Source organism: Rana temporaria, chromosome 5 (assembly GCF_905171775.1).
Source record: "Rana temporaria chromosome 5, aRanTem1.1, whole genome shotgun sequence".
Classification (NCBI taxonomy): Eukaryota; Metazoa; Chordata; class Amphibia; order Anura; family Ranidae; genus Rana; species Rana temporaria.
Window position 1 is genome coordinate 204,766,013 of NC_053493.1, and position 25,974 is coordinate 204,791,986.

The 25,974-nt window shown below is 44.2% G+C and overlaps 1 protein-coding gene across 1 annotated transcript; it reads right to left on the reverse strand.

Moving 5' to 3' along the window:
• Positions 1–565: 565 nt before the first annotated feature.
• On the reverse strand, positions 566–25,247 carry BAG1 (BAG cochaperone 1). The gene is made up of 7 exons (XM_040353499.1): positions 25,116–25,247; positions 13,144–13,275; positions 11,778–11,860; positions 10,537–10,650; positions 6,546–6,653; positions 5,387–5,449; positions 566–1,807 (listed from the first exon to the last, which is right to left on the reverse strand). Exons 1-7 carry the CDS (start codon positions 25,153–25,155, stop codon positions 1,718–1,720), a joined length of 630 nt encoding a protein of 209 aa, XP_040209433.1. The 5' UTR covers positions 25,156–25,247; the 3' UTR covers positions 566–1,717.
• Positions 25,248–25,974: the final 727 nt, after the last annotated feature.

Here is a 25,974-nt window from a genome sequence, read left to right on the forward strand (position 1 = left end):
TCATAACACAGGAAAGGGCAGTTAACGCATTTCACATGTAATGTGCTTACTCATAAGCCCATTCTGTGTGAAACGCATTAACTGCCTTGTCCTGTGTCATGGAGCTGTGATGTCTGTATGTTTTATATTTGCAAGACTTCAATAAACATCGTTGTATCCACTACTATGTTGGAGTGCAACCAACTCTTCTTCTTTGTATTGCTGTGATGAAGAACCTGTCAATGTGTGGAGGAGTTGTTTGTCCATGCACTCACCTGGAGTGGTGATTTCCTTGTATTGTTCCCAAGAGTGTGAACCCAACCTAGGTAATGGAGTGGTCTGGGACACTGCAGTTATGCCTGGATGAAAAGTAGTTTCAAGAGGAAAAAGACAAAAGGAAGTAGCCTTGCACATTTGTGCACCTAGATGTTAAAACCATACATTCAACCAGGGCCATTCATAAAATACAGGAATTGGTGTGGAGCCTGCGGTGTCCCACAGAATGTTACTGGCATAATGTTGCAGAAAACACTCTTGGGATTGGTGCAAAGGCCAGTCATATGACTCCCATTTTTTTCTGTTTCTCATTCATTTATTTATTTAGTTATTTGAACAGGACTTTGCTTGCCTCGATGTCCCGAAGCAAGCAAAGCACTAAAACAGATTTAAAAGTATAGCACTGTAAATTATAAATGTGCATTTTTTTTTTCAAAGCTGCAATAAGCTGGCCGGTTCACACTAGAACGCACGCATTCCCTTACAGTCCTTGTGCGTTCCGGTTTGGACAGCCCAATTATTTCAATGGGCTGCCAAACATACCAGAATGTGTAAGCACTTATTTTCCAGACAGCACCGTACCAAAACACATGGTACTACTGTTCCATGTGGCTTGGTGTCCACAAATGCCACGTTTGCAAGATGTGTTTGGGGTGCCATTAGCAATAATGGAACCTGCACACATCTCGCAAGGGCAACGTATTCATGTGCAATGCAGGAAACGCCCATGGGATGTGCTTTTCCTGCAACACGTTCAGCCTCTAAATAACTGGGCCCCTTAGGGTTCGTTTCTGCTGATGTGATGATATACTGTTTGCTGCTCCATTATTGCTACTACCAGAAATGCTCTTAGCAAAGTTTCAGTCCCACTGTCACCTACATGTTATATTTTTGGTGTGCTTTCCCATAAAAAAAAATAATAATATGACAAAGTTCAGAGGTGAACAAAACCTAAGCATGTCTAAACTGCAGCATGCAGAAATGTTTACAAATGTACCTCAGCAGAACTCACAAGCATATATTTGAAAACAATGGTATAGATATTTGGTTCACGCTACGAGTTGGGCAGAGATCTTCTAAGTACAGACACGTAAAATGGGCCCAAGCAGAAAGTCCCATGAAATAATTAAGGCTGCACAATTATAACTTACCTATAACAAAGCCCAAAAGTCTTTATTACAAATAAAATAGGCATTTAAAAAAAAAAAACATAATATTAGTGCCAAGGTGGTGTTGTCTTATCAGTATGCAGTACATGACAGTTTTACCTATTTTCTTGTGTTTACACACACCAAATATAGCAGCAGAGCTCACACAGGCAAAACACAGCAATTAATATTAACAAAATATTTCTATATACAGTACATATATATCTTCCAAACAGAGAGCAAAAATCAATTTGTATATAAACTTGCTCATAGAGCAACCATTTTACCCTATCACCACATATGTATATGAACCTCTACTTTGCCAGAGCCAAATTCTTAGAGTGCAGCTTGTCAATTTCTTGACTGATGTTTCCTTCCATTGTGTCACACTGAGCAAGGAATCCCTTGGTAAAACAATGACAAGAAATAGACTTTAATTTATTTACAGGGATATATATGAATATTGTTCTAAATAATAAAAGATTTGATGGTACATGCATGATGTACCTACATTTTATACACATGCAATACCTTTTTGAATATTAAAATATGTACTTGCTACTCATCTTTATATTCAATTAAAGAAGTACTGTGGCAAAAATTTGAGTATTATATATGTATATAAACTTTAAATTTATTATTCAATAGGTTTGACTTCATATTTCGTGTATACAGTTTTCTTATGCAAACTATCTTTTGTGAATCTGCTGCAAAGTTGTACATTTCCTACCTGGAGATTACACAAGTAAAGTCGGCCATAGATGGTTCAAATAATTTTGGGTACATTCAGCCTGCCCATACATACATCTCAGCTTCCATATGCAAGTGTGAATGAGGCTTAAAACACCTAGCGATGCTTAGAACAGTCACTTTTATTTTTAATGTTTTATTATTTATTTTTTCTGCAGCTGCTGAAGCACACATGGAGATGTTGTAATCCTAACTAGGGTTGTCCCGATACCACTTTTTTAGGACTGAGTACAAGTACCGATACCTTTTTTCAAGTACTCGCCGATACCGAATACCGATACTTTTTTTTAAATGTGTCCCCAAATGCAGCCATGTCCCCCCACAGATGCAGCCATGTCCCCCCCCCCCCCAGATGCAGCCATGTCCCCCCAGATGCAGCCATGTCCCCCCAGATGCAGCCATGTCTCCCCCCCATATCCAGCCATGTCTCCCCCCCATATCCAGCCATGTCTCCCCCCCATATCCAGCCATGTCTCCCCCCCATATCCAGCCATGTCTCCCCCCCATATCCAGCCATGTCTCCCCCCCATATCCAGCCATGTCTCCCCCCCATATCCAGCCATGTCTCCCCCCCATATCCAGCCATGTCTCCCCCCCATATCCAGCCATGTCTCCCCCCCATATCCAGCCATGTCTCCCCCCATATCCAGCCATGTCCCCCCATATCCAGCCATGTCCCCCCATATCCAGCCATGTCCCCCCATATCCAGCCATGTCTCCCCCCCATCCAGCCATGTCTCCCCCCCATGCAGCCATGTCTCCCCCCCATGCAGCCATGTCTCCCCCCCATGCAGCCATGTCTCCCCCCCTGAAGCCATGTCTCCCCCCCTGAAGCCATGTCTCCCCCATATCCAGCTATTTCCCCCTTACCTGCATCCCCGCTGCCGCCGACTGGTTAATATGCGCGGGGGAACATTACAGCTTTAAATAGCTGCAATGATTCGCGTCGCGCTGCGTATAGACACTCCCCCTCGCTCGGGATTGGACAGTTCACCCGAGCAAGGGGGAGTGTCTATACGCGGCGCAAATCATTACAGCTATTCAAAGCTATAATGTTCCCCGCCCGTATTACCCAGTCGGCAGTAGCGGGATGCAGCGGCGGGGGGGGGAGGGGGGGTTAGTATTCTATTTCGGTATCAGGGGTATTTGCGGGAGTACAAGTACTCCCGCAAATACTCGGAATCGGTCCCGATACTAGTATCGGTATCGGGACAACCCTAATCCTAACCACATTACAGTCGATGCAGTGAGCCACGGTTTGATATTACACGTTTTAGAATACAATATTCATACATCTCAATCATAAGTAAAAGCAAGGCTTAGTGGGACATCACTGGTCACAGGCCATGTGAAAAATGTAGTCTGGGGACCTTCCGCAGCTCAGATGCCTCCATATGGGTCCTTCTATTTAGTTTAAATGGAAAACTCCTGTAAAGCACTTACAAATGGGTATACAAAACTAGCTGTGCGAGTACAGTGCCTTGCGAAAGTATTCGGCCCCCTTGAACTTTGCGACCTTTTGCCACATTTCAGGCTTCAAACATAAAGATATAAAACTGTAATTTTTTTGGAAGAATCAACAAGTGGGACACAATCATGAAGTGGAACGAAATGTATTGGATATTTCAAACTTTTAAAAAAAATAAAAAACTGAAAAATTGGGCGTGCAAAATTATTCAGCCCCCTTAAGTTAATACTTTGTAGCGCCACCTTTTGCTGCGATTACAGCTGTAAGTCACTTGGGGTATGTCTCTATCAGTTTTGCACATCGAGAGACTTACATTTTTGCCCATTCCTCCTTGCAAAACAGCTCAAGCTCAGTGAGGTTGGATGGGGAGCGTTTGTGAACAGCAGTTTTCAGTTCTTTCCACAGATTCTCGATTGGATTCAGGTCTGGACTTTGACTTGGCCATTCTAACACCTGGATATGTTTTATTTGTGAACCATTCCATTGTAGATTTTGCTTTATGTTTTGGATCATTGTCTTGTTGGAAGACAAATCTCCGTCCCAGTCGCAGGTCTTTTGCAGACTCCATCAGGTTTTCTTCTAGAATGGTCCTGTATTTGGCTCCATCCATCTTCCCATCAATTTTAACCATCTTCCCTGTCCCTGCTGAAGAAAAGCAGGCCCAAACCATGATGCTGCCACCACCATGTTTGACAGTGGGGATGGCGTGTTCAGGGTGATGAGCTGTGTTGCTTTTACGCCAAACATAACGTTTTGCATTGTTGCCAAAAAATTCGATTTTGGTTTCATCTGACCAGAGCACCTTCTTCCACATGTTTGTGTCTCCCAGGTGGCTTGTGGCAAACTTTAAACGACACTTTTTATGGATATCTTTAAGAAATTGCTTCTTCTTGCCACTCTTCCATAAAGGCCAGATTTGTGCAGTATACAACGTATTGTTGTCCTATGGACAGAGTCTCCCACCTCAGCTGTAGATCTCTGCAGTTCATCCAGAGTGACCATGGGCCTCTTGGCTGCATCTCTGATCAGTCTTCTCCTTGTATGAGCTGAAAGTTTAGAGGGACGGCCAGGTCTTCGTAGATTTGCAGTGGTCTGATACTCCTTCCATTTCAATAATATCACTGGCACAGTGCTCCTTGGGATGTTTAAAGCTTGGGAAATCTTTTTGTATCCAAATCCGGCTTTAAACCTCTCCACAACAGTATCTCGAACCTGCCTGGTGTGTTCCTTGTTCTTCATGATGCTCTCTGTGCTTTAAATGGACCTCAGAGACTATCACAGTGCAGGTGCATTTATACGGAGACTTGATTACACACAGGTGGATTCTATTTATCATCATTAGTCATTTAGGTCAACATTGGATCATTCAGAGAACTGAACTTCTGGAGAGAGTTTGCTGCACTGAAAGTAAAGGGGCTGAATAATTTTGCACGCCCAATTTTTCAGTTTATTTTTTTTAAAAGTTTGAAATATCCAATAAATTTCGTTCCACTTCATGGATTGTGTCCCACCTGTTGTTGATTCTTCAAAAAAAAAAAAAAATACAGTTTTATATCTTTATGTTTGAAGCCTGAAATGTGGCAAAAGGTCGCAAAGTTCAAGGGGGCCGAATACTTTCGCAAGGCACTGTATGTGGTTTGGTTTTGATATTAGTGAATCCTTTACAACCAATATACTGAAAACATATACCAATATACAGAAAACTGTCTATCAATGAGCTGCAGGTGGGAAACTGTGAATATGCCGTGCTACTGCTGTCTCTTACCTGCACTTTTTTTACTAATGCCTTCCTCTTCATTCTACAGTCATTAAAATTTTCTGGCATTACCTGGTATAAAAAGAAAACAGGTTAATATTTTTTTTACCATTTAATAAAAACGTATTTAATTTATGACTAATAACTTTGTGTCACAGTCCTTGTTTACAACGATACATGATTCCTACTTACAGCAGTGGTGAGCAAACATTAAGGGCCCATATAAAAGGGGCTACCAACGCACCATAAGGCACCTAAAAACAGGACTTGAACCATTTACACCATCAGTGCACAACACAAGGTAGCACATTGCCTTATGTTTATTGTGTGGAGGTGCATTGGTTTCGTGCATTGGAGTGCCATGAAAAGGTACGTGTGTTGTGGTAATGCGCGTTACTAAAATGCAGAGGTCTGAATGAGCCCTGACGCATTTGGAACCTCTATATGTGGCCCCCAAATTTTCAGAGCTGCATATCATATTATTTCTAAGTTTACTTAGCAATAGGTTGTGCCAACTATATTAACCTATAGCTAATCTGCAGAATTCTCTGAAGTTCATTTTTAGTATAAAATGACACCCTCCACCACCACCTAGTGTCTATGATCCACCAGACACCAGCTTTAAAGGATAAGTTACCTTTGGGAACATGTTACATGTTCCACCCAATTTTAGGATGGAACGTGTAACATTCTCAGTGCTCAGTGATGTACAGGTAAGCAAATACACTGACAGTGTGGAGGAGGCCTACATGGCATCAGCGATCTCCTGATTGCTGGTGCAATGCTTTTTTTTTTACCTGAAAAAAGATGTGCATTTATTATTTTTTTAAAGTCAGTGAACATGTGCATTTCATTCTACTGCCAATCCTAACAAAAGCCTAAAGGTAGAGGGACAAACTATAATGAGTGAGTTATAGAGCCCCTATTACAGTCTTCCACTTATTAGTGATGGATCTATTCACCATACATATTGAGGATACTCCCCAGAGAATTAATCTCTTCCAATATACAGATATTGCCATCACCAAACATATTTGTGATATCTTTAGTCTCCATACATAGAAGGAATGTTTATACTCCCCATAGAATCAATCTGTTCCACCAGTATATAGAGCCCTCATCATAGTATTCCACCATAAAAGTACATCTTAGTAATATCTTTACTCACCAAAGAATCAACCTGTTCCAGTACTTTCATAAATTGTTCAACAGTTGTCTTTATTCTTTTATCAAGTTTACCAAGTGCTTCCTCTTGAAGATTCTTACTAAGAAACCCCTGAATAATAAAAACACAAATAAGCAAAAAAAGTAAACATTGGCTAATGTGAAGTATAAAGTTTCCTTAATTTAATGCAACTCTGTAATAAGGGAAATATAGAGACTGCGACTGCTGATCACTCCTTCTGAAAATGCTTGCACCCTGTCTGCCATGCTGATCATTTAACTTGTGTTACGAGTCACTAACCCAGAAGAAGGGTTCAGATAAAGACTTCTGACTTAATCTACAAACTTGTACTAACTAGGTCAGTAATTTAAAAGTAATGAATCCAGAGAGTCATCACAACAGCCAGGCAACCAGAAATGTCAGGAGTCAACATTTTGCTCATAACAGGTTTACTGAAAAAAAAAATTGCAGTTTGGCAGATGTACGGTTTGTTTATGGGAATATAGCCAATAAATATGGATAGGTATCCTAAGAATCATTTAGGCTTCATTCACACAAATTTTTGTATCTGACAGCAGCTAAACACTAGTAATCTGTACTTGAAAAAGCGGAAATATTTACAGATAGTTGTGGTTTGTAAATGAGTTTAGCTGCATTTAGGTGGGTTGCCATCCTCTCTTTGTTGCATCACAAATATGGGAGTGCCAATATAATTGAATAAAATCTTGTGGCTGCATGGTGAGCTCTCTGTGTGTCTGAATGCTCTTCCTGCTTGCGTCTGTCAGATCTAATTACTGCACTAGTAATACACTGAAAGACCCAGGGATTGTGGGATATATAGTTTATTCACAGGACAATGCAGTTCTCAGAGCCGGTTCACACTGGGGCGACTCGTCAGGCGACTCAGTCGCCTGACAAGTCATGTCCCATTCTATTCAATAGAACTGTTCTAATAGGAGCGATGCAAGTCGCTCCGACTTAGAAAAAGGTTCTTGTACGACTTCGGGGGCGACTTGCATTGACTTCTATACGGAAGTAATTTTGCAAGTCGCCTCTGAAGTCGTCTTCAGGACGCCTTGGCGAGTCGCCCCCGAAGTCGTGCCACCCCAGAGTGAACCGGCTCTCAGGCTACAGATAGAGAACTAATAAACATATGTCATTGAAAACAGTGAATGACACCACATCCCAATATATCAGATAATTTTGTACGCCCAAGAGAGCACAGAGATCTGGCGACTTACATGGGAAAAACCATGCACCCTGGAACACTAAAAGTATGTGCCTGGTTAAAACCCATTATTCTAAAGGGTAGAGTGAACACAGGGGGCATTTACCTACTACTAAACCCCTAGCTGTGTTAGGACTATCATCATCCGTGGGTGGGTTTTTGTTGGTGGCTGCGAGGTCTGCCCAGCTGATGCCCTGGAAATATTTTGCAAGCATCTTATGTGCCCTACTCCTGGGGAAGCAATGAGCGAAACACGCCAAGAAAAGGCCTCTTTCACATCTTTATACACACAATATAAATCCAAGCTGTATGTATATATATATATATATATATATATATATATATATAAAAACGTCTGTATAATTTGAGGGAAAACATTGATAAAGTCCCACGCATTCTTTTTATTCCCCTCTCTAAAGCCTGGTACACACCAGCAGTTATTTTTTCTGAGCTGAATTAAAAATATCTGAATGGCTTCGGGAGAAGCCGCTGTACTAACTAGCCAATGTTAATACAGAGATCTCCCCGCTGAGCTATTGTATTCTGACAGGGGTATGGTCCTGCCAGATCCCCCCCGACCGTCAGAACAGCAGTCGATTGGCAATAAGTCACTAATAACAAGACCTTTTTTCTGTCAAGCCCATTCAACAGAAGCTGGACGTTCGCCTAGCTTCTGTCGGACCAGCTGCGTGCACACGGGCTGAACATCGGCTCTTGTGTACGGCGCTTTAGTCATACAAGTTTGTCAGACTACAGAAAGAGGTCATGTGTTAATCTAAGCAGTGCCATGCTACGTGCCTTATGTTTAAACAGAAACTTCTGACACATCAATGTGAAGATTTACTCCACTGTAGGCTGTGCATACAGGCCAACAAACGACACCGTGAAATTACATGATCACCTTATGCAGGTGAGAAAAACAGGGTACAGGTAGGAATATTTATAAAGCCCCTAGTCTCAGTTCTCAGTAAAAATTCAGTCACTAAGAAAGGGGAAATCACGATATTCATTGCCATTCCTTATATCTGAATCACTGTATGTCAGTTAGTGAAAACGAATGAATAGATTAACTTTTTATTTTTATAAACACTGAGCTGTGTCAAAACATCTCTTATGTGCCTGGGAAGTCCTCAAATCTGGATGCATTCAATATACAATACAAACTCTCCCTCAGCATCCTATAGTACAAAGCATAGTTTAAAAGGAGTCCAAATTTGCATACATACACTATATTACCTAAAGTATTGGAATGCCTGTCTTTACACGCAAACAAACTTTAATGGCATCCCAGTCTTAGTCTGTAGGGTTCAATATTGCTTTGGCCCGCCCTCTGCAGCTATAACAGCTTCAACTCTTCTGGGAAGGCTGTCCACAAGGTTTAGGAGCGTATTTATGGGAATGTTTGACCATTCTTCCAAAAGCGCATTTGTGAGGTCAGGCACTGATGAAGACGAGAAGGCCTGGCTTGCAGTCTCTGCTCTAATTCATCTCAAAGGTGTTCTGTCGGGTTGAGGTCAGGACTGTGTGCAGGTCAGTGAAGTTTCTCCACCCCAAACTTGCTAATCCATGTCTTTATGGACCTTGCTTTGTGCACTGGTAAACAGTCATGTGGGAACAGGAAGGGGGCATCCCCAAACTATTCCCGCAAAGTTGGGAGAATGAAATTGTCCAAAATGGCTTAGTATGCCGACGCCTTAAGAGTTGATTTCACTAGAACTAAGGGACCAAGCCCAACCCCTGAAAAACAACCCCACATCATAATCCCCCCTCCACCAAATGATCTGGACCAGTGCACAAAGCAAGGTCCATAAAGACATGGATGCGCAAGTTTTGGGTGAAGGAACTTGACTGGCCTCAAAATTAAGTCCTGATAGATCACTTTAGGTTGACCCCTTTTGCAAATATAGTTATTTAAAACTTTAAAAATAGATGCCTATACGGTTTAAAATTCAGAAAGTCACTGCCTCATTATCTCTGTACAGCCTCAGTTGTCCTGCATTCTTGGCAAAATGCCGATAATCAGTGCCAAACTGCTGACAGCCTCAAGATTTACTGCTGCTGTTAGGGGGAAAGCAGCAACAGAAATATCACAGACTGTGCTGAGGAAAAGAAGAAAAGCAGGAAAGGTGACAGGATAAACTCTGCTGCCAGGGAGAAAGTGTTTCATTTACTAAAACTGGAGAGTGAAAAATCTGACACAGCTGAGCATGGTAGCCAATCAGTTCCTAACTTTAGCTTGTTCAAATAAGCTTTGCCTAAATATCCTGGAAGCTACACTACATTTCGCACTCTCCAGTTTTAGTAAATCAACCCCAAAGAGCTAAACTTACAAGGATAGTGTCTTGTCTTATCTCCCTCATATTCTCTCCTTTGTCCCTGCCTTAGGCATTGTCAGCTGTAAACTTGGGCAGCCTTCCTCTTTAGCGGAGCCAAGACATGCAATCAAGGCTAGAAATACACACATTTTAATTACAGTGTGGCATAAAGTTGAGAAGGGGAAAGTTCTCAATAAGGAAGTGAGTGCTCTGGGCTTCAACAAAATGGCAGCCTCCAGCAAGAAGAAACAGGAGCAATCCAGGAGACAATTAACAGCACACACTAATTTTGGTAGCATAATTGTAGAATGTATGTTCTATGCTAAATGAAATTGTTATAAGTTCTGCTTTAACTCTATATAGGGCAGAGCATGAAGATTGCGATACAATATGAGCCTCATAAGGCTACAAAACTGAAATTAATATAAACTAACAAATGCACAGATTGTACCTTCTGTATTCCTGAGAGCTCTTTGTTAACATCTTCCAATTTACTTGCTATTTGTTCAACTGATTTTTCCAAATCTTTCAGCCTCTTTAATTCTGACTCCTCTTCTGGACAGTTCTGTTAAATTAAAAAGGTATAATATGTATGACAGTAACATCACGTAACATAACAAATGTTATACACAGTGAAAAAGATTAATTGCAGCAAATTGGAAATAAGGGAGACAAAAAAATAAAAAAAAGCAGTAGTAGATACATGAAGAGATGTACTGTATATAAAGAACATAGTGTTATATGGGGTAGCCCTGGATCATGACCAACTTTTTAAAAGAAAACAAAACAGCTTTCTTTAGTGTGTTCCTGCAAAACCAAAGTAGTCCACACTTTGGGCACACAAAATAAACACTCAGCTCACTGCCAGTATAAACAAGTCCCACTCCCGGGATTAAGGTTCCCGTCTGCTTTGGGGTCCAAACAGGGGCCACATGAGCTCACACGACTGTGTCCTGCTTTCTCAACACCTCACAGACTGCTGTCCACATGATGGGACTTGTAGTTCTGCAACAGCTGGAGGGCCCCAGGTTGCCTACCCCTGCTCTAGTGCTTACAATAGCACACCAATATTATTTCCATGCATTTTATCACCACATTTATGTGTACAGTGATGACTTTTTAAAATCTGAGAAAAAATATATTTATGTTAAAAGCGGTTGTAAAGGTACAATTTTTTTCCCTAAATAGCTTCCTTCACATTAGTGCAGTCCTCCTTCACTTACTTCATCCTTCCATTTTGCTTTTAAATGTTTTTATTTCTTCTGAGAAATCCTCACTTCCTGTTCTTCTGTCTGTAACTCCACACAGTAATGCAAGGCTTTCTCCCTGGTGTGGAGTGTCGTGCTCGCCCCCTTCCTTGCACTACAGGAGAGTCAGGACGCCCAGTAACAAAGCTCCTTTCTCGATCTGCAACGTAGAGAGCATCCTGACTCTCCTGTAGTCCAAGGGAGGGGGCGAGCACGACACTCCACACCAGGGAGAAAGCCTCACATTACTGTGTGTAGTTACAGACAGAAGAACAGGAAGTGAGGATTTCTCAGAAGAAATAAGGACATTTAAAAGCAAAATGGAAGGATGAGGTAAGTGAAGGCGGACTGCACTAAGGTAAAGGAAGCTATTTAGGAAAAAAAGTTGTACCTTTACAACCCCTTTAAATGTTGCAATTTAAAAAGGAATCAGTTCAATTATTACCTTCTTCCCAATCAGCATTATTTTACAACCATTCTGTACACCTAGGGCTTGTAAAGTCTGTTCCATCTCCTTAAGGGATTTTCCTAGAAAACACAACAAACATTAGAGAAGACAACGCACATAGCCATAACGGTGTGTTATCTGTTACTGTGTAGTGTACTTATAGTACTAAATTATGGTAACATTTTGTTCCTACTTTGTAAGCTAAATACTCTCAAAAAGAGAACACTCATTTTCTTGGATGTCATGAATAGATCATTAACTTTGAGGGTAAGGGGTAGTAGCAGTCAAAAGCATAAAATTAAATATAAACTAAAAAAAAAAAGGCCAAAGCTACACTAGAAATCCAATCTATATGCTACGGAGAGATGTACCTTCTCAATGGCAATCATCTCATTGGCAGCACATTCATTTCAGGGTGCTGTACAAGAGGCACCTGCCAAAAAGTAGTTCAGTTTCTCAGCAGCAGAGAGATTTAATTACCAATGTAGTCACAGCCTCGTCACCCAGCGCTCGTCACATTCGATGCCGTCATCTTGCTACACCCCACACTATGCCTTGTATGCTACCGCGCATGCGTCAAAGGCTTATCTAGCATGCGCGGGTTTACCTTCGGACAGGTAAGCATACGGACGACCGTTTTTCTCGGCAGGAAACACTCTGCCGGGAAGCCCGAAGATAAAATAGAGAGCCAGGTTCTCTATTTTCCCCGTTGGGATTCCCGGCTGTTTTCCCGACAGGAAAACTGCTAGGGAGCATACACACGGCCGGGATTCCCGGCCAAATGCCCTCCTGGCAGTTTCCCTGCCAGGCAAACCGGTCGTGTGTACGAGGATTGACAGGGAGGACTTCTCCACTTTTAAAATACACTGATCTGCACTGATCATATGAACATTTTTCAACAAGCCGCTTCCAGAGAAGTTTATCAGATCAACTTCTCTGGAACAGAACAGAACAGCCATAGATGGATCAAATTTATCCAATTCTTTAAATTTTGGTAAATCTAAATAAGATGGTACAGAGATACTACAACCAGATTGTAACATATATGGGCAGTTAAATAAAAACTTCAGAGTTGAAGTTCAGTTGTCATGTGAATTATTTAATTCGTATTCAGACATTTCATATATCATTCCTGTGCGTAGTATTGTTTCTAACAAACCTAATTTAAGTGGTGTACACTTGCATACAAAGCAATGTGGAGCCTCCAAAACCCATGGCTGGTGGATGTTTGGGTCTGCACACAGATTGCATTCAGCACAAGGTCTATTTTTGATTTTATTCCAAGCAACCCCTATAGGTCTGCCATTGTTTATTATTTACTAAGCTACACGTAAGCACCTGAAAAACAAATATGCAATGTTACCCTTGTAAATGAGTCTCTGTGAGGCGAGGGGTACACCAGTGACTTTCTCCACAATCAATGCCAAGTCTTGAAGAGTTGGATCGTCATCTTGTTCTTCTTGGGTCACAACCTGCAGTTTGTGCTTCTCACTTCCTGTAACACAAACATTTGCTATCACTATTACATTATTACTTTCAGACTCGGCTTTAACTGGATCTGAGATGAGAACGATATGAAATATTAATTATCACAATTGATTCATTCAGCATAGCTCATGCTTTCTGCTAACCGAAGAGCTTTAGCTGTGACTCAGCCGAGGGCACATTGGACCCCTGCAATGAGACCACACACAGAGCAAGGGTCCTTCTCTGCAGCATGCTGCCAGGGGATGTGGCTGCATAGTAAAGAAACAACTGGAAGCCTTTGACCACCTTTTCTTTGTATGCACCTGGAATATACACTGCTCAAAAAAATGTAAGGAACACTTTTGAATCAAAACTCCTCTGATATTGATCTGGTCAGTTAAGTAGCAGAGGGGGAGGGGTGTATACAGAGGGGGTTGTTAATCAGTTTCAGCTGCTTTGCTGTTAATTGAAATTAAAAACAGGTGTACTAGATGGGCAACAATGAGACAACCTCCAAAACAGGAATGGTTTTTCAGGTGGAGGCGTCTGACATTTTTTTCCCCTACTCATCTTTTCTGATTGTTCTTCACTAGATTTGCATGTGGCTAGGGTCAGTGTCACTACTGGTAGCACAAGGCGAAACTTGGACCCTATAAAGCAGAGATATGCAATTAGTGGACCTCCAGCTGTTGCAGAACTACAAGTCCCATGAGGCATAGCAGGACTCTGACAGCCACAAGCATAAAACCCAGAGGCAGAGGCATTATGGGAATTGTAGTTTTGCAACAGCTGGAGGTCCGCAAATTGCATATCCCTGCTATAAAGGTTGCACAGGCAGTCCAACTCCTCCAGGATGGCACATCAATACGTGTTATTGCCAGTAGGTTTGCACTGTCTCCTAGCACAGTCTCAAGAGCATGGAGGAGATTCCAGGAGACAGGAAGTTACTCTAGGAGAGCTGGACAGAGCCGTAGAAGGTCCTTAACCCATCAGTAGGACCGGTATCTGCTCCTTTGTTCAAGGAAGAACAGGATGAGCACTGCCAGAGCCCTACAAAATTACCTCCAGCAGGCCACTGGTGTGAATGTCTCTGACCAAACAATCAGAAACAGACTTCATGGGGGTGGCTTGAGGGCCCAGCGTCCTCTAGTGTTGCTCTGTGCTCACTGTTGGACACTGTGGACTTTGATTGGCATTTTCCATTGAACATCAGAATTGGCAGGTCCGCCACTGGTGCCCCATGCTTTTCACATACGAGAACAGGTTCACCCTGAGCATATGTGACAGACGTGAAAGGGTCTGGAGAACTTTATGCTGCCTGTAACATCACTTTGATTTTTGGGGTGTCTTTGAATTCAGCCCTCTGTAGGTGGATAATTTTCATTTCCATCAAATGATGTGCCATCCTTTCATTCCTAAAACATTACCCAGTCCATATCAGTATAGATATCCAGCATGAGATTTTTTGCCCGTCGACATCTGATATGTTTTCAAAGTGTTCCTTCAATTTTTTTGTATTTAGTATTTAGTTGCTTTAAACACAGTCCCAAACCTCGTTTCCAGCCCTCTGCCCGCCATTCACAATTATTTTAAAGAGCACAGAAAGCCACTTGTGTTGGACTCCATTGTGCTCCTCGTCTGAGCCTCTTCCCTCTTCTGCAAGTGGGGATTGGTGATGCAACGTAGTGGTCCGGGCCTGCTGCCTACCAGTCATGTCACCACCCCTCTTTCTGACATAATTGCACCATTGCAGTGATTAGCTAATGGGGGAAAGGTATTATTTGAGTGGGGGTGGGGGGGGTCACTGGTTGAAGAGCAGGCTCAACACAACTACCGCTACCCGTAGATACGTTATCTTTTCTAGAGTTGCACCGATATCGGTACAGATACTAAGCAGTTGCATGACCACTCATGCAAATGCTCCGATACCGGAAACTGATACCTTTGCTATGCGATTTAAGCCCATACAAAATGAATGGGCTCAAATCGCACTGCGGATTCCACCGCCGCTCCTATGTGAACCCAGGCTTGTCATAGTGACTTCAGCCTGGATTTATACAAGAGCGGTGCAGGAAACGCATGCAATTCGAATAGGCATCACACTGCATTCCTGTTTGAATTGCAGTGCCATTTTAGCCTATTCATTTTGTATGGGCTCAAACCGCTCTGCAAAGGTATCTGTACTCGATATAGCCGAGTACTTGACCAAAAGAATCGGTACATGTACTCGCCGGTAAAACACCCTAATTTTTTCACTTCCTTTAATAGGCCAAGTGGTCCAGCGTAATATTTCAGTTTTTGATTAATGTGTCATATACTCTGAAAACAGTGTTTTTTTATACTGAATAAAGTGTGGAAAAGATGGGTTGAGATTGGCAATCTTTTTTCTTTTAAATACTGCAGAAGGGGCATACTTGGAAAAAAAAAAAAAAAAAGCGCAACTGATCATCCAGTTTAATGGTATGGTTCACCTTTACTAAAAACTGCCTTTTCATATAAAGGGACGTCTGTAAATAAAAACATGCTGTGCAGCTTTAACCAAAGTAGAATAATGCCCTTGCTATAGGTGTAGGCGTAGCCCATTTACATACCCCATAAAGCCCAAATAGAATACTTCTAGGACATTGCTGAGCAAAGCCTAGCCGATACTGTTTACCTTCACTATGTCAGCAGTGAGCTCTTTCTACAATTCAAACCCCCCCCCCCCCCCCCCCCACATTCTCTCTCTCCCCTGATGCAGTAGCTCTGAGCTTAGCGTTTGAGGGATAGCTCCTGTGATAGAGAAGGTGAGCAGTAACAGCTAGGCATCTCTTACAAGTTTTCCAGTCAGGCTTCATGTGATACATAAATGGACTACACCTACAGCAAGGGCATTATTCAACTTGCGACTTCACAGAGGGCTGCTCTTTGTGAATGGTCCCGCAGTCTTCTTGGACCTGTGACGTGTCCCAGAAGACTACAGGAAGGGAGGGGAGGAGAACTTCTGCTCAGATCGTCTAGGCAACACAAGCGGAAGTGAGAGTGGATATCTGTCAAACCCTGTATAAAAAAAGTGCAATTTCCTAAAGAAAAATGGGGGGGGGGGGGGGGCCTTAACCGCTTGCCAACCGCTTTGCATTCATTCAACTGGAGCAGACGTGCATGGTAACAAATCAGCTTCCATCTTTAGCTTGTTCCGTTAAAGCGTCACTTTACCTATAACAACTTAATAATAATGTTCTTTAGCAAGAAACATAAATCCCACGTTAATAATTATGCTACCAAAACTAGTGTGTGTGCTGTAAATTGCCTCCAGCATTGCTCCTGTTTCTTCTTGCTGAATGCTGCCATTTTGCTAAAGCCCAGAGCCTCTGAACAGCAGTAAATCATAAAGTGGAACTAAACGTATTAATTTAACGGTTTAAAAAAAACAGTTAGACCCCTTTCGAGGGCTTTCACACTGGAGCAGTGCGCTAGCAGGACGGTAAAAAAAGTCATGCTAGCAGCATCTTTGGAGCGGTTCAGTGGTTTTAACCCTTTCCTCGGCTGGTAGCAGGGGGTAAAACGCCCCGCTAGTAGCCAAATAGCGCCGCAAAATTGACAGTAAAGCACTGCTAAAAATAGGATTTTTTGTACTTACCGTAAAATCCTTTTCTCTGAGTCCATGGACGGACACAGCTCCTTAAATCTTGACAAGTGGGTTATGTTCCCCGTTTACAGGAGAGGATTAGGCAGAAACATGTTAAACAATTAAATACATGTTACATTAACAGAGTTGAACAGCCCCGCCCAGGGGGCAGTCCCTCCAGACACAACCCTCCTCACTGCAGCATGCAGCCTCAGTTCGTAACAAGCAATACAAACCTAAAAAAAGAGGGGTGGGTGCTGTGTCCGTCCATGGACTCAGAGAAAAGGATTTTACGGTGAGTACAAAAAATCCTATTTTCTCTTATCGTCTATGGACAGACACAGCTCCTTAAATCTTGACAAGTGGGACGTCCCCAAGCAGTGTCAAAAACGAGGGGTGGGAAATACATCAGTAAAACCAATTTTAACTTCACCCCAAAACAAGCAGAACTCCTCAACGGAGGAGGTGCAACTTTAAACAGCCGCCTGCAAAAACTAGCGGCCGAAAGAAGCATCAGAAGATGCATTCACAGCAACCATGTAAATTCTGGAAAAAGCGTGAACAGACGAGCAAGTAGCCGCCTCGCACACCTGTGAGACCGACGCATGATGTCGGAAAAAAACCCAGGAAGCACCAATTGCCCTGGTCGAAAGTGCCGTGACCAGAAAGGGGGGCCGCCCCTTAAGAGCATAGGCCTGTATGACAGCCTGCCTGATCCACCGAGAAATGGTGGTCGACGAGACCGCCAGGCCCTTTTGTGGACCAGACGCAGTCACAAAAGAAAGTCAGAACTCCGAAACGGAGCCGTAGCAGGCTGGTACACCCGCAAAGCACGTACCATGCCTAAAGTATGAAAGGCAACCTCCGTAGGATGCGCCGGCCGAGGACAGAAGGATGGAAGAACAATGTCCTTATTCCGGCGAAAGGCCGAAACCACCTTCGGAAGAAGGGAAGGTCGCGGGCGCACCACCACCTAATCCTTATGGAGGATCAAGCATGGCGGCTTGCAAGACAAGACCTCCAACTCAGAAACCCCTCTAACAGAGGTAAAGGATACTAAAGGGGCCACCTTCTGAGATAGTGTCAAGAGAAAATCTCTCTGTTTCCAAAAGGAAGGTTCCTGAAGAACCGAGAGCACCAGAGTCAAAACTCATGGGGGAAGAGATGGGCCAAGAGGGGAAAGTATATGACAAACCCCCTGCACACAAAAAGGGACCCATCAGGGAACGGGCCGCAAAAAGGCCACTGAAAGAACACAGTCAAGGCTGTAATCTGCCCCCAAAACGGTGCTTAAAGCAATTTTTAGATCCACTCCAAGCTGTAAAAACAGCAGGACCTCCGCTACCAGGCGCCCAATATCGGCGTACGCCAAGGTCAATCTGGAGCGAATATAATCATCGGGATCTCCTCAGCCTCCACTGTGGAACAGCTGAGGAAGCAACTACAATGGAGGAACGGCAAAAAAGTCACCGATACAGACCCCACAGGGCCACCAGCACAACTGACGCATCTGTACCAGATCACTAGACCTGACCACTAACTTCGACACCCTTGCGGTGGAGACGAGCGGCCAGGAGATCCATGCCCCGTGAGGCTCACCTCCTGCAAGGGAGCCGAAACACCCCAAGCACAAAGACCAGGCATCCGTCATATACACTGACCACTGGAAGGAAGAAACAACTTCCCAGACCGAAGAGTCAGGGATCTCCGTCACCAACTCAGAGAGACTGACTAGGTGGCTCACCGGAATCTGATGATTTCAGAGACAAGAGATTTTTACCACCTGGTCAGTATATCCCCTGGAAAACCTGAGTGTGGAACTGGGCATACAGTACCGCCTAGAAGCAGGCTACCCACAGGCCCTGGACCAGCAGGTGCCCGGAGAGAAGACCGATTGTGTGATGCCAATACCTTCACCGCAGACTGAAGAGTCTGCAATTTCTCCAGGGGAAGAAGGACCTTCGTCACCGAGGAGTCCAGATCAACACTAGATACCTCAACGCTGAGTCGGAACCTAGCATGCCCAGGTTTTGAACCCTTGGTCGCACACATGGAAGGCAGGCTTGCTGCCACTGAGCTACACCTTCTGGCCTAAACGTTTAACACCCACCCGAATCTTCGGAGGGTCTGAATGGGAATAACACATCTACTAGGTCTGAGACAGAAGCTGCTCTCAGAGGAAAGTCGCTTAAGTAGCCAATGAGGCAAAGCTGTCCCAACAAAGTAAGGATAAGTGCGAGCTTCTAGCTGAAAACCCATGGTGCTGAAGCCAGATCAAAAGGAAGGGGCCACAGGCTGACAGAGACCCTCTCTCATCATGAAGCACAGAAAAAACACTGACATGTGCAAAACGGGACATGCATGTATGCGTCCCTGATGTCCGGGGGCGCCAGGACGTCCCCTGAATGGAGCGCAGCTACCACCGAACGAATGGATTCCATGCGGAACTACCCGACGTTCACAAAGGTATTCAGGGTCTGAGGCCCATAGAAAACCCCAAACCTCTCATCCTGCAGGAAAGGTAAAATCACCCTGCAGCTTAGCAAGTCCCACACTGCCCAAGGCAGACTAATGGGCCGGGAGAGGAAGACACGAGGAAAGAACTTTGTTCTGTGGATAGGAGGAAACCCTATCTAGTACTCCGAAGAGACCACCTCGCAGACCCACTGGTCGGAGAACAGGGAGGTTTCACCGAATTGTGAACCTGCAAGCCGCCCTCCCACCTAGAGACAGGGAGGGAAGGCTACATACATTGGCAGGATTTGGGTGCCGGCGTGATCGGCTTACCCACCCAGGGACGGATTAGTCCCCCAGCTGGGCCTTTGACGGCCTGGAAGGGTTGCCCCTAAATAATACACACACATAGTGTGCATGTATTTTATGTAGGTGTATGCACACATGCCTTTGGAGGAAACCCACGCAGACACAGGGAGCGACAATGCAAGCTCCAGGCAGATTGGCGTCAGTGGCCGGATTCCAACCAATGACTCTTGCTGCCAAGTAATGGAGTTAACCACTACACCACCGTGTGCATAAAACCATTCTGAAACAGAAGCCCTGGATAACAAGGGCGCAGCATTCAATGAAGCATCACAGACCTATATGAGGCCCTGGACCAGCTGGTCCGCTAGCCTAATAACTTTGGGAGAGAGTCGGTGCTCCTCCACTGTCTGGTGCAAAATGCTCACTCCGAGAGTGGCTGAGACCCCAAAGTAGTGGCCACAATAGACCGTAAGTTAGACCCCAGCATGGTAAACATGGAACGGGTCAGTACTTTGGATCTTCTATCAGTCAGATCCATACAAGCGGGGGTTCCCGCAATAGGGAGAGTGGTCACCTATACATGACACCCGGAGGGTCCACCACCGGAGAAGAAGCCCACCTTTTGAAAGGGCCCTCCTCATAGGGGCACTGAAACGCCCGGCGGTGAGGGACTACAAAAGCCCTCAGCGGCTGTTCTCATTCCGCCTCTTAGAAATTATCAAAGAAGGAAAAAACCTACACAGAGCGGTCTGATTTGTGTGATCCAAAAAAAGACAGAGCCCTCAGCGGAAACCCAGCTGCACTATCCAGCTTAAGAGAGTCCCTTACAGCAGTGAGAAGCGCACCCATAAATGCCTTATCCTGCTTCTTTTTTTTTTTACTACCCAGGTACCTGGTCCTTGGCTCCATAACAGAGCATTCCCCATGGGATAACGGGGGAAGGAGGCACTCTTTTACCACCCGTCCGCAGTCCACTCCCACCCTGGCACAAACGTGTCCAGGACTAACAATAAAACCTCTGTGGGAATCACAGGTGCCAACACCTGCTGCCACCACCAGCATGTTGGGGAAGGACCCAGATACTGACTCCAAATATTAAAAATATTTACATAGTGTGTATGTATAATATGCACACCTGTCCTTACAAATAAACAGAAGCTTCTAGAGCCCTATTCAGGCCCTCTCACCCATTTGCTGCGCTGACCAGGGGTACCCAGGGGACTCACCTCAGGAGGAGACTACACAGCGTGTGAGAGGAAAAGAACCGTGAGGTAACTGTGCGCCGTATACAGCTCTAGGGGGTCAATGGGAGTTTTCAATGTAATTAAAAAAACCTTCCAAAAAAATGGCACCAGCGTCGGCCAAATGGCAGCAAAATGCCACGTTTAAACAGGAAAAGCCTCCTAGGGCTTTTTAACAGTGAAAAACCCCTCACAGGAAAGCCCCATACAAAAAATAAAAATAAAAACAGGCCAGATAACACAGTCCCCTCAGGAAGCCCCCCCCCCCCCCCGACAGCAGCAGTGTTAGCAATGCAGCAAAGGGAAAAGGAGCAGGGAAGGGAGGAGAAGAGGACCCCCAAACCCCAGGAATGCCCAGCCGTACCAACCCACCGAAGCGGGAGGGACTGTACTTACCCGTCCAAGTGAGGACTCGCTGATGCATTCCTGACAGAACTACAACCGCAATGGAGGTAGCTGTCAGCCTGGTCCACTGTGAGTGAGACAACACCACAGCCCAGTCATATGTGGACCTCTGAGCAAAGCTCACCGGCCACCCCAGGAGTCATGGGGTATGGCGTGGCAGACCCAGCCTCTTTGCAAAGGTGTGCCCACGCTTGCTGGTCGGACTGAGTAGACTACAAGGATCTATATTATCCAGCCTGTCTCTCAGCCGACAGTTGAAAGAAGATTCTTCAAGAAAAAGTAAAATAAAATAAAATTTCTCCTCAGGGCGCTGGGCCCAAAAGGAGCCATACGTCCTCCTCCTTGCTAGGCAGAACGAAATTGAGGCTGCATGCTGCAGTGAGGAGGGTTATGTCTGGAGAGACCGCCCCCTGGGATGGGCTGTTTAACTCGGTTAATGTAACATGTAGGGCTGTTAATGTAACACATGTAGGGCTGCAATTAACGATTATTTTCATAATCGATTAGTTGGCCGATTATAGTTTCGATTAATCGGATAATAGCCTTTAAAAAAAAAATTAAAAAAAAAAAAATTGCGCCAATTTGTTGTTGGGCAGATTTAAAAAAAAACACAAATTGCCACAAAAACACATTACATGCTTTTCTGCAGCTTCTCCATTGAAGTATATCGAACCAAAAAAAAAAAATGGCACCGTTTTGCGTTAAAAAGTCCTTGCCCTTTCCAAATACGCAGCAGCTGAAAAAAAAAATCATGGATGTGAACGTGTCCCATAGGAAAACATGTAAATGAACTGTAGTGTGTTTCTGCAAAAAGCACAAAAAAACACAGGTGTGACCCCAGGCCTGAGATGTTTAGTAACATAATGGAGTTAAAAAAACAAAAATAAGTACAAAAAGAGCAAATAATCTCTACTGTAAGGGGTTCATTTTTTTACTGTGGGACAGTGAAAGTAATATTTACAGTAGCCATTTGCTTTTTTGTACTATAAAGGGCTAATTTTAGTATTTTTAACCCCATTATGTTACTGGCCGAATCGAATGTGAAAATTGTAATCGATTATTTTCATAATCGATTCGTTGACGATTAATCGATTAGTTGTTTCGGCCCTAAACACATGTATTTAATTAATTAACATGTTTCTGCCTAGTCCTCTCCTGTAAACAGGGAACATAACCCAAAAAACAAAAGAACAAAAGCTGGACAGCCGCACTCCAAAATTTTCTTTAAAAGAGATGTCTTTATTTTCAACTGTGCATACAGTCACTGCAAGCCCACAAAAATCAGTATGGCCATACTGATTTTTGTGGGCTTGCAGTGACTGTATGCAGAGTTGAAAATAAAGACATCTCTTTTAAAGAAAATTTTGGAGTGTGGCTGTCCAGCTTTTGTTCTTTTGTTTTTTGCCATTACCGCATTGCCAGCACCCTGGTGGTTCAACAACCCCTGATCATCACGAGGCTCACCTGGAGCGGTGAGAATTCTGTCTGAGGGAACATAACCCACTTGTCAAGATTTAAGTAGCTGTGTCCATCCATGGACGATAAGAGAAAATAGCGGCGCTTTACCACCGACGCACCCACCGCCCCAGTGTGAAAGGGGCCTTATATTCCTGGAATGCTGGTATTGCCAACTGTCACATTTGCCTGTGTCCTCAATCAAACTGGCAAACTAAATGGTTGGTGTCATAACTGATCACATGTGCGGCACTATGGCAGTTGCAGATCAAACAGAAGCAGATTCCTTGGCTGTAAAGGATAGGAGGATCGAATTGTGCTTTAGGCCTGGTTCACACTGGTGCGACATGGGATCCCACTTCTGAGCACATGTCAAATTAAACATTTACCTAGGAGAGCTGTCTTAACTGATCCAACACAAGCAATTCTGATTTTAGAAAAGGTTCCTGCACAACTGTGGTCCGACTATGATACGTCAATGAGTGTGAAAAGTTACATTAAAGCAGAGTTCCGCCTAAAAAAATAAAAGTCAGCAGCTACAAATACTGCAGCTGCTGACTTTTAAAATAAGGACACGTACCTGTCCTGGGCATGTGGTTATGACTAAGGCCTTATAGGCTGAGTTGCATCAACCATTCCTATTTGCGTTTGTCCACTGTGGCTTGTTAATAAACACTACAAATTTTTAAGAGCAACGACTGGAGTCCGGATCATCTTTTGCTCATTACCTGTCCAGGGCGCCCGCGGTGTCCTCACTCGACTCTCAGATGCAGGCGCCGGCATCTTCAGTAAGGGAATGCGGAACTGAAGCCTTGCAGGCTCACAGCCTGGTTCCCTACTGCGCATTTGCGAGTTGCGCTGCATGTTCTGAGTGGTCCTTGCTGTCTTCTGGGACCTGTGTGTCTCCCAGGAGAGCGGTGGGGGGGAGAGGGGGGGCTGGACATAACGAAGATCGCCGCAGATACTGCAGTGATCTTTTGCCGGTAGTGGGAGCAAATACCTGTATTAGACCCCTGAAAGGTGCCAAATGTGACACCGGAGAAGGGGGGGGGGGGGGAGGAATCCAGACAGCGGAGGTTTCATTTTTGGGTGGAACTCCGCTTTAAGACCCCTTTCACACTGAGGAGTTTTTCAGGCCGTTTAGCGCTAAAAACAGAGCCTAAAAACTACTGCCTTGCAGTCTCAGTGTGAAAGCCCGAGTGCTTTCACACTGAGGCGATGCGCTGGTGGGACCGCTCCAAAAGTCCTGCTAGCAGCATCTTTAGAGCGGTGAGATGAGCGGTGCGTTTACCGCTCCTTCCCATTGAAAACAATAGGACACCACGGCTATACCACCGGCAATGCGCCTCCGCAGAGGCGCATTGCGGGCGGTATTAACCATTTTTCGGCCGCTAGCGGGGGGCTAAAAGCAAACCGCTAGCGGCCGAATACCGCAGCAATTCCGAAGGTATATCGCTGCTAAAAATAGCGGCGCTATACCGCCACCGCACCTCCCGCCCCAGTGTGAAGGGGGGGGGGGGCTAAGTCAGACTGAAGTTGCAGGGCAAAGTCAGATCGGAAGTTGCATTACTTTCATGTCAGAGCAGTGTGAACCAGCAGATTGGCCGCTACAAACTCGGCAGTGCCTAAAAATGGAGAGCAACTGAGCATGTGCAGGAGCAGGGTGAGACAGGGTATTACTGGATTTTACACAGTATAGGCACTTATATTTAATGATTTACATAGCTATACCTGCTGAAGGGGCCAGCCTGAAGTGATCTAACAGTACTAAAGTTCCACTTTAAGCTTTAAAAATGAAAGTTAGGAGCTGCATAGTTGGTTGCCATGCACAATTGCTCCATTCTTAGTAAATACCCCCTGAAAGCTGCCAATGCTGAGTGAGACCTCTTGTGTTCAGTAAGCAGCAGAGCAGAACCTGATGGCAATCACTGGCGTAGCAATGACTACTACAGTAATTTCCAGCTTTCATTGGGATCCCACAAGTATGGCACACGCTGGATCAATGGCAAAATTGGCATACTTAGAATTCATCTTAAAATGTTAATCTCGCCCCCCCCCCCCCCCCTTTTTTTTTAAGCTGAGGTGGGGGGGTCCTAATAGGTCCCTTTTATGCAAAGGCTGCTTTAATATACAGATATATAACAAAAGCAAGACCTTTGAAAACATCTCTGTCACTTGTCTATAAAGAATTGTAATTGCAGCCTTGTACACCATCTTATTATTAATACATCTGATAAAGGTAAAACAAAAGACCTCTTTAATAAATAGTGGCAATAAAATACACACATAAGTAAATGTCCCTCTTTGTTAGCATCCTGCATCCTATACTTCCTGTCACAAGTAAGCTGTGAAATAAGACGAGTGGAGAGAGCTCCCAGGTGTTAATAAACACATTACCATGTGTGAGGGTGATTGTCAGTCCTCTGTTGGAGCCCATATCTTCAGAATGCAGGAAGAAGTCTTGCTGGGAGAGATGCTTACACTATCACCCTCACTTCCTGTGCCGGCTGATGTCACATCCTGTTGCTGCCTGATCTCTCATGACTCCGCTGCCTCCATGTTTGTTAAGGGCAACTCCTTCTATCGTTACAGCTCTCCCTATAATAGGAACCAAATATGTCTCTGCCTGTCTGGCTTTGACAGCTGTACACCGGCAGAGATGGCGGGGACTTTGTAAGGGTGGTACCCTAATACAGAAATAAGGAGATAAAAAGCTTCTTTCACTTGTATATCTATATTTATTATTTATTTCAGGTATACATATGGTGCCAGCAAAAGTAAGGCGCTGCTAAATGTTCAATAATAAACCATAAATTTGTCCATGCATAAAAAAATTATTAATATACCAAAAATATAAATATCGTTATAAAGTCCAATCAAATCACGCCAGAAAATTCTTCTGTCGGCGAGTAAAGCGGCGATGTGGCAGCCTTTTTTGGGGCCATTAGATCGGCCCGGGGGGGTTGACTGTGTCAGTTTAATTCTGGGACACTGTATTGTCCTGGAATAAAGGTACCCGGGACAGACCTGCAAAATGCGGGACTGTCCCGGCCAATCTGGGACACATGGTCACCCTAGTTCACATGTAAGCTACAATGCAGTTTGCAGCAGGGGTCCGGTGCATCCCTGTTCTTCATTTTTAGGGACGAATCAGGAACAACATTTTTACCAGAATTCTGCCCTAAAACTGAGCCAAAGATGCACAGCGTTCCTGTGCAAGCCACTCCATAGCCGCCCAGGAGATGTGTGAACCGGC

Coding starts and splice junctions, on each gene's coding strand:
- BAG1 (XM_040353499.1), bottom strand. CDS start 25,155: ATGGGCTCCAACAGAGGACTGACAATCACCCTCACACATG. Junction 13,276..25,115: donor GACAATCACCCTCACACATG/GTAATGTGTTTA, acceptor TTTGTGTTACAG/GAAGTGAGAAGCACAAACTG. Junction 10,651..11,777: donor TAATGCTGATTGGGAAGAAG/GTAATAATTGAA, acceptor TTAATTTAACAG/AACTGTCCAGAAGAGGAGTC.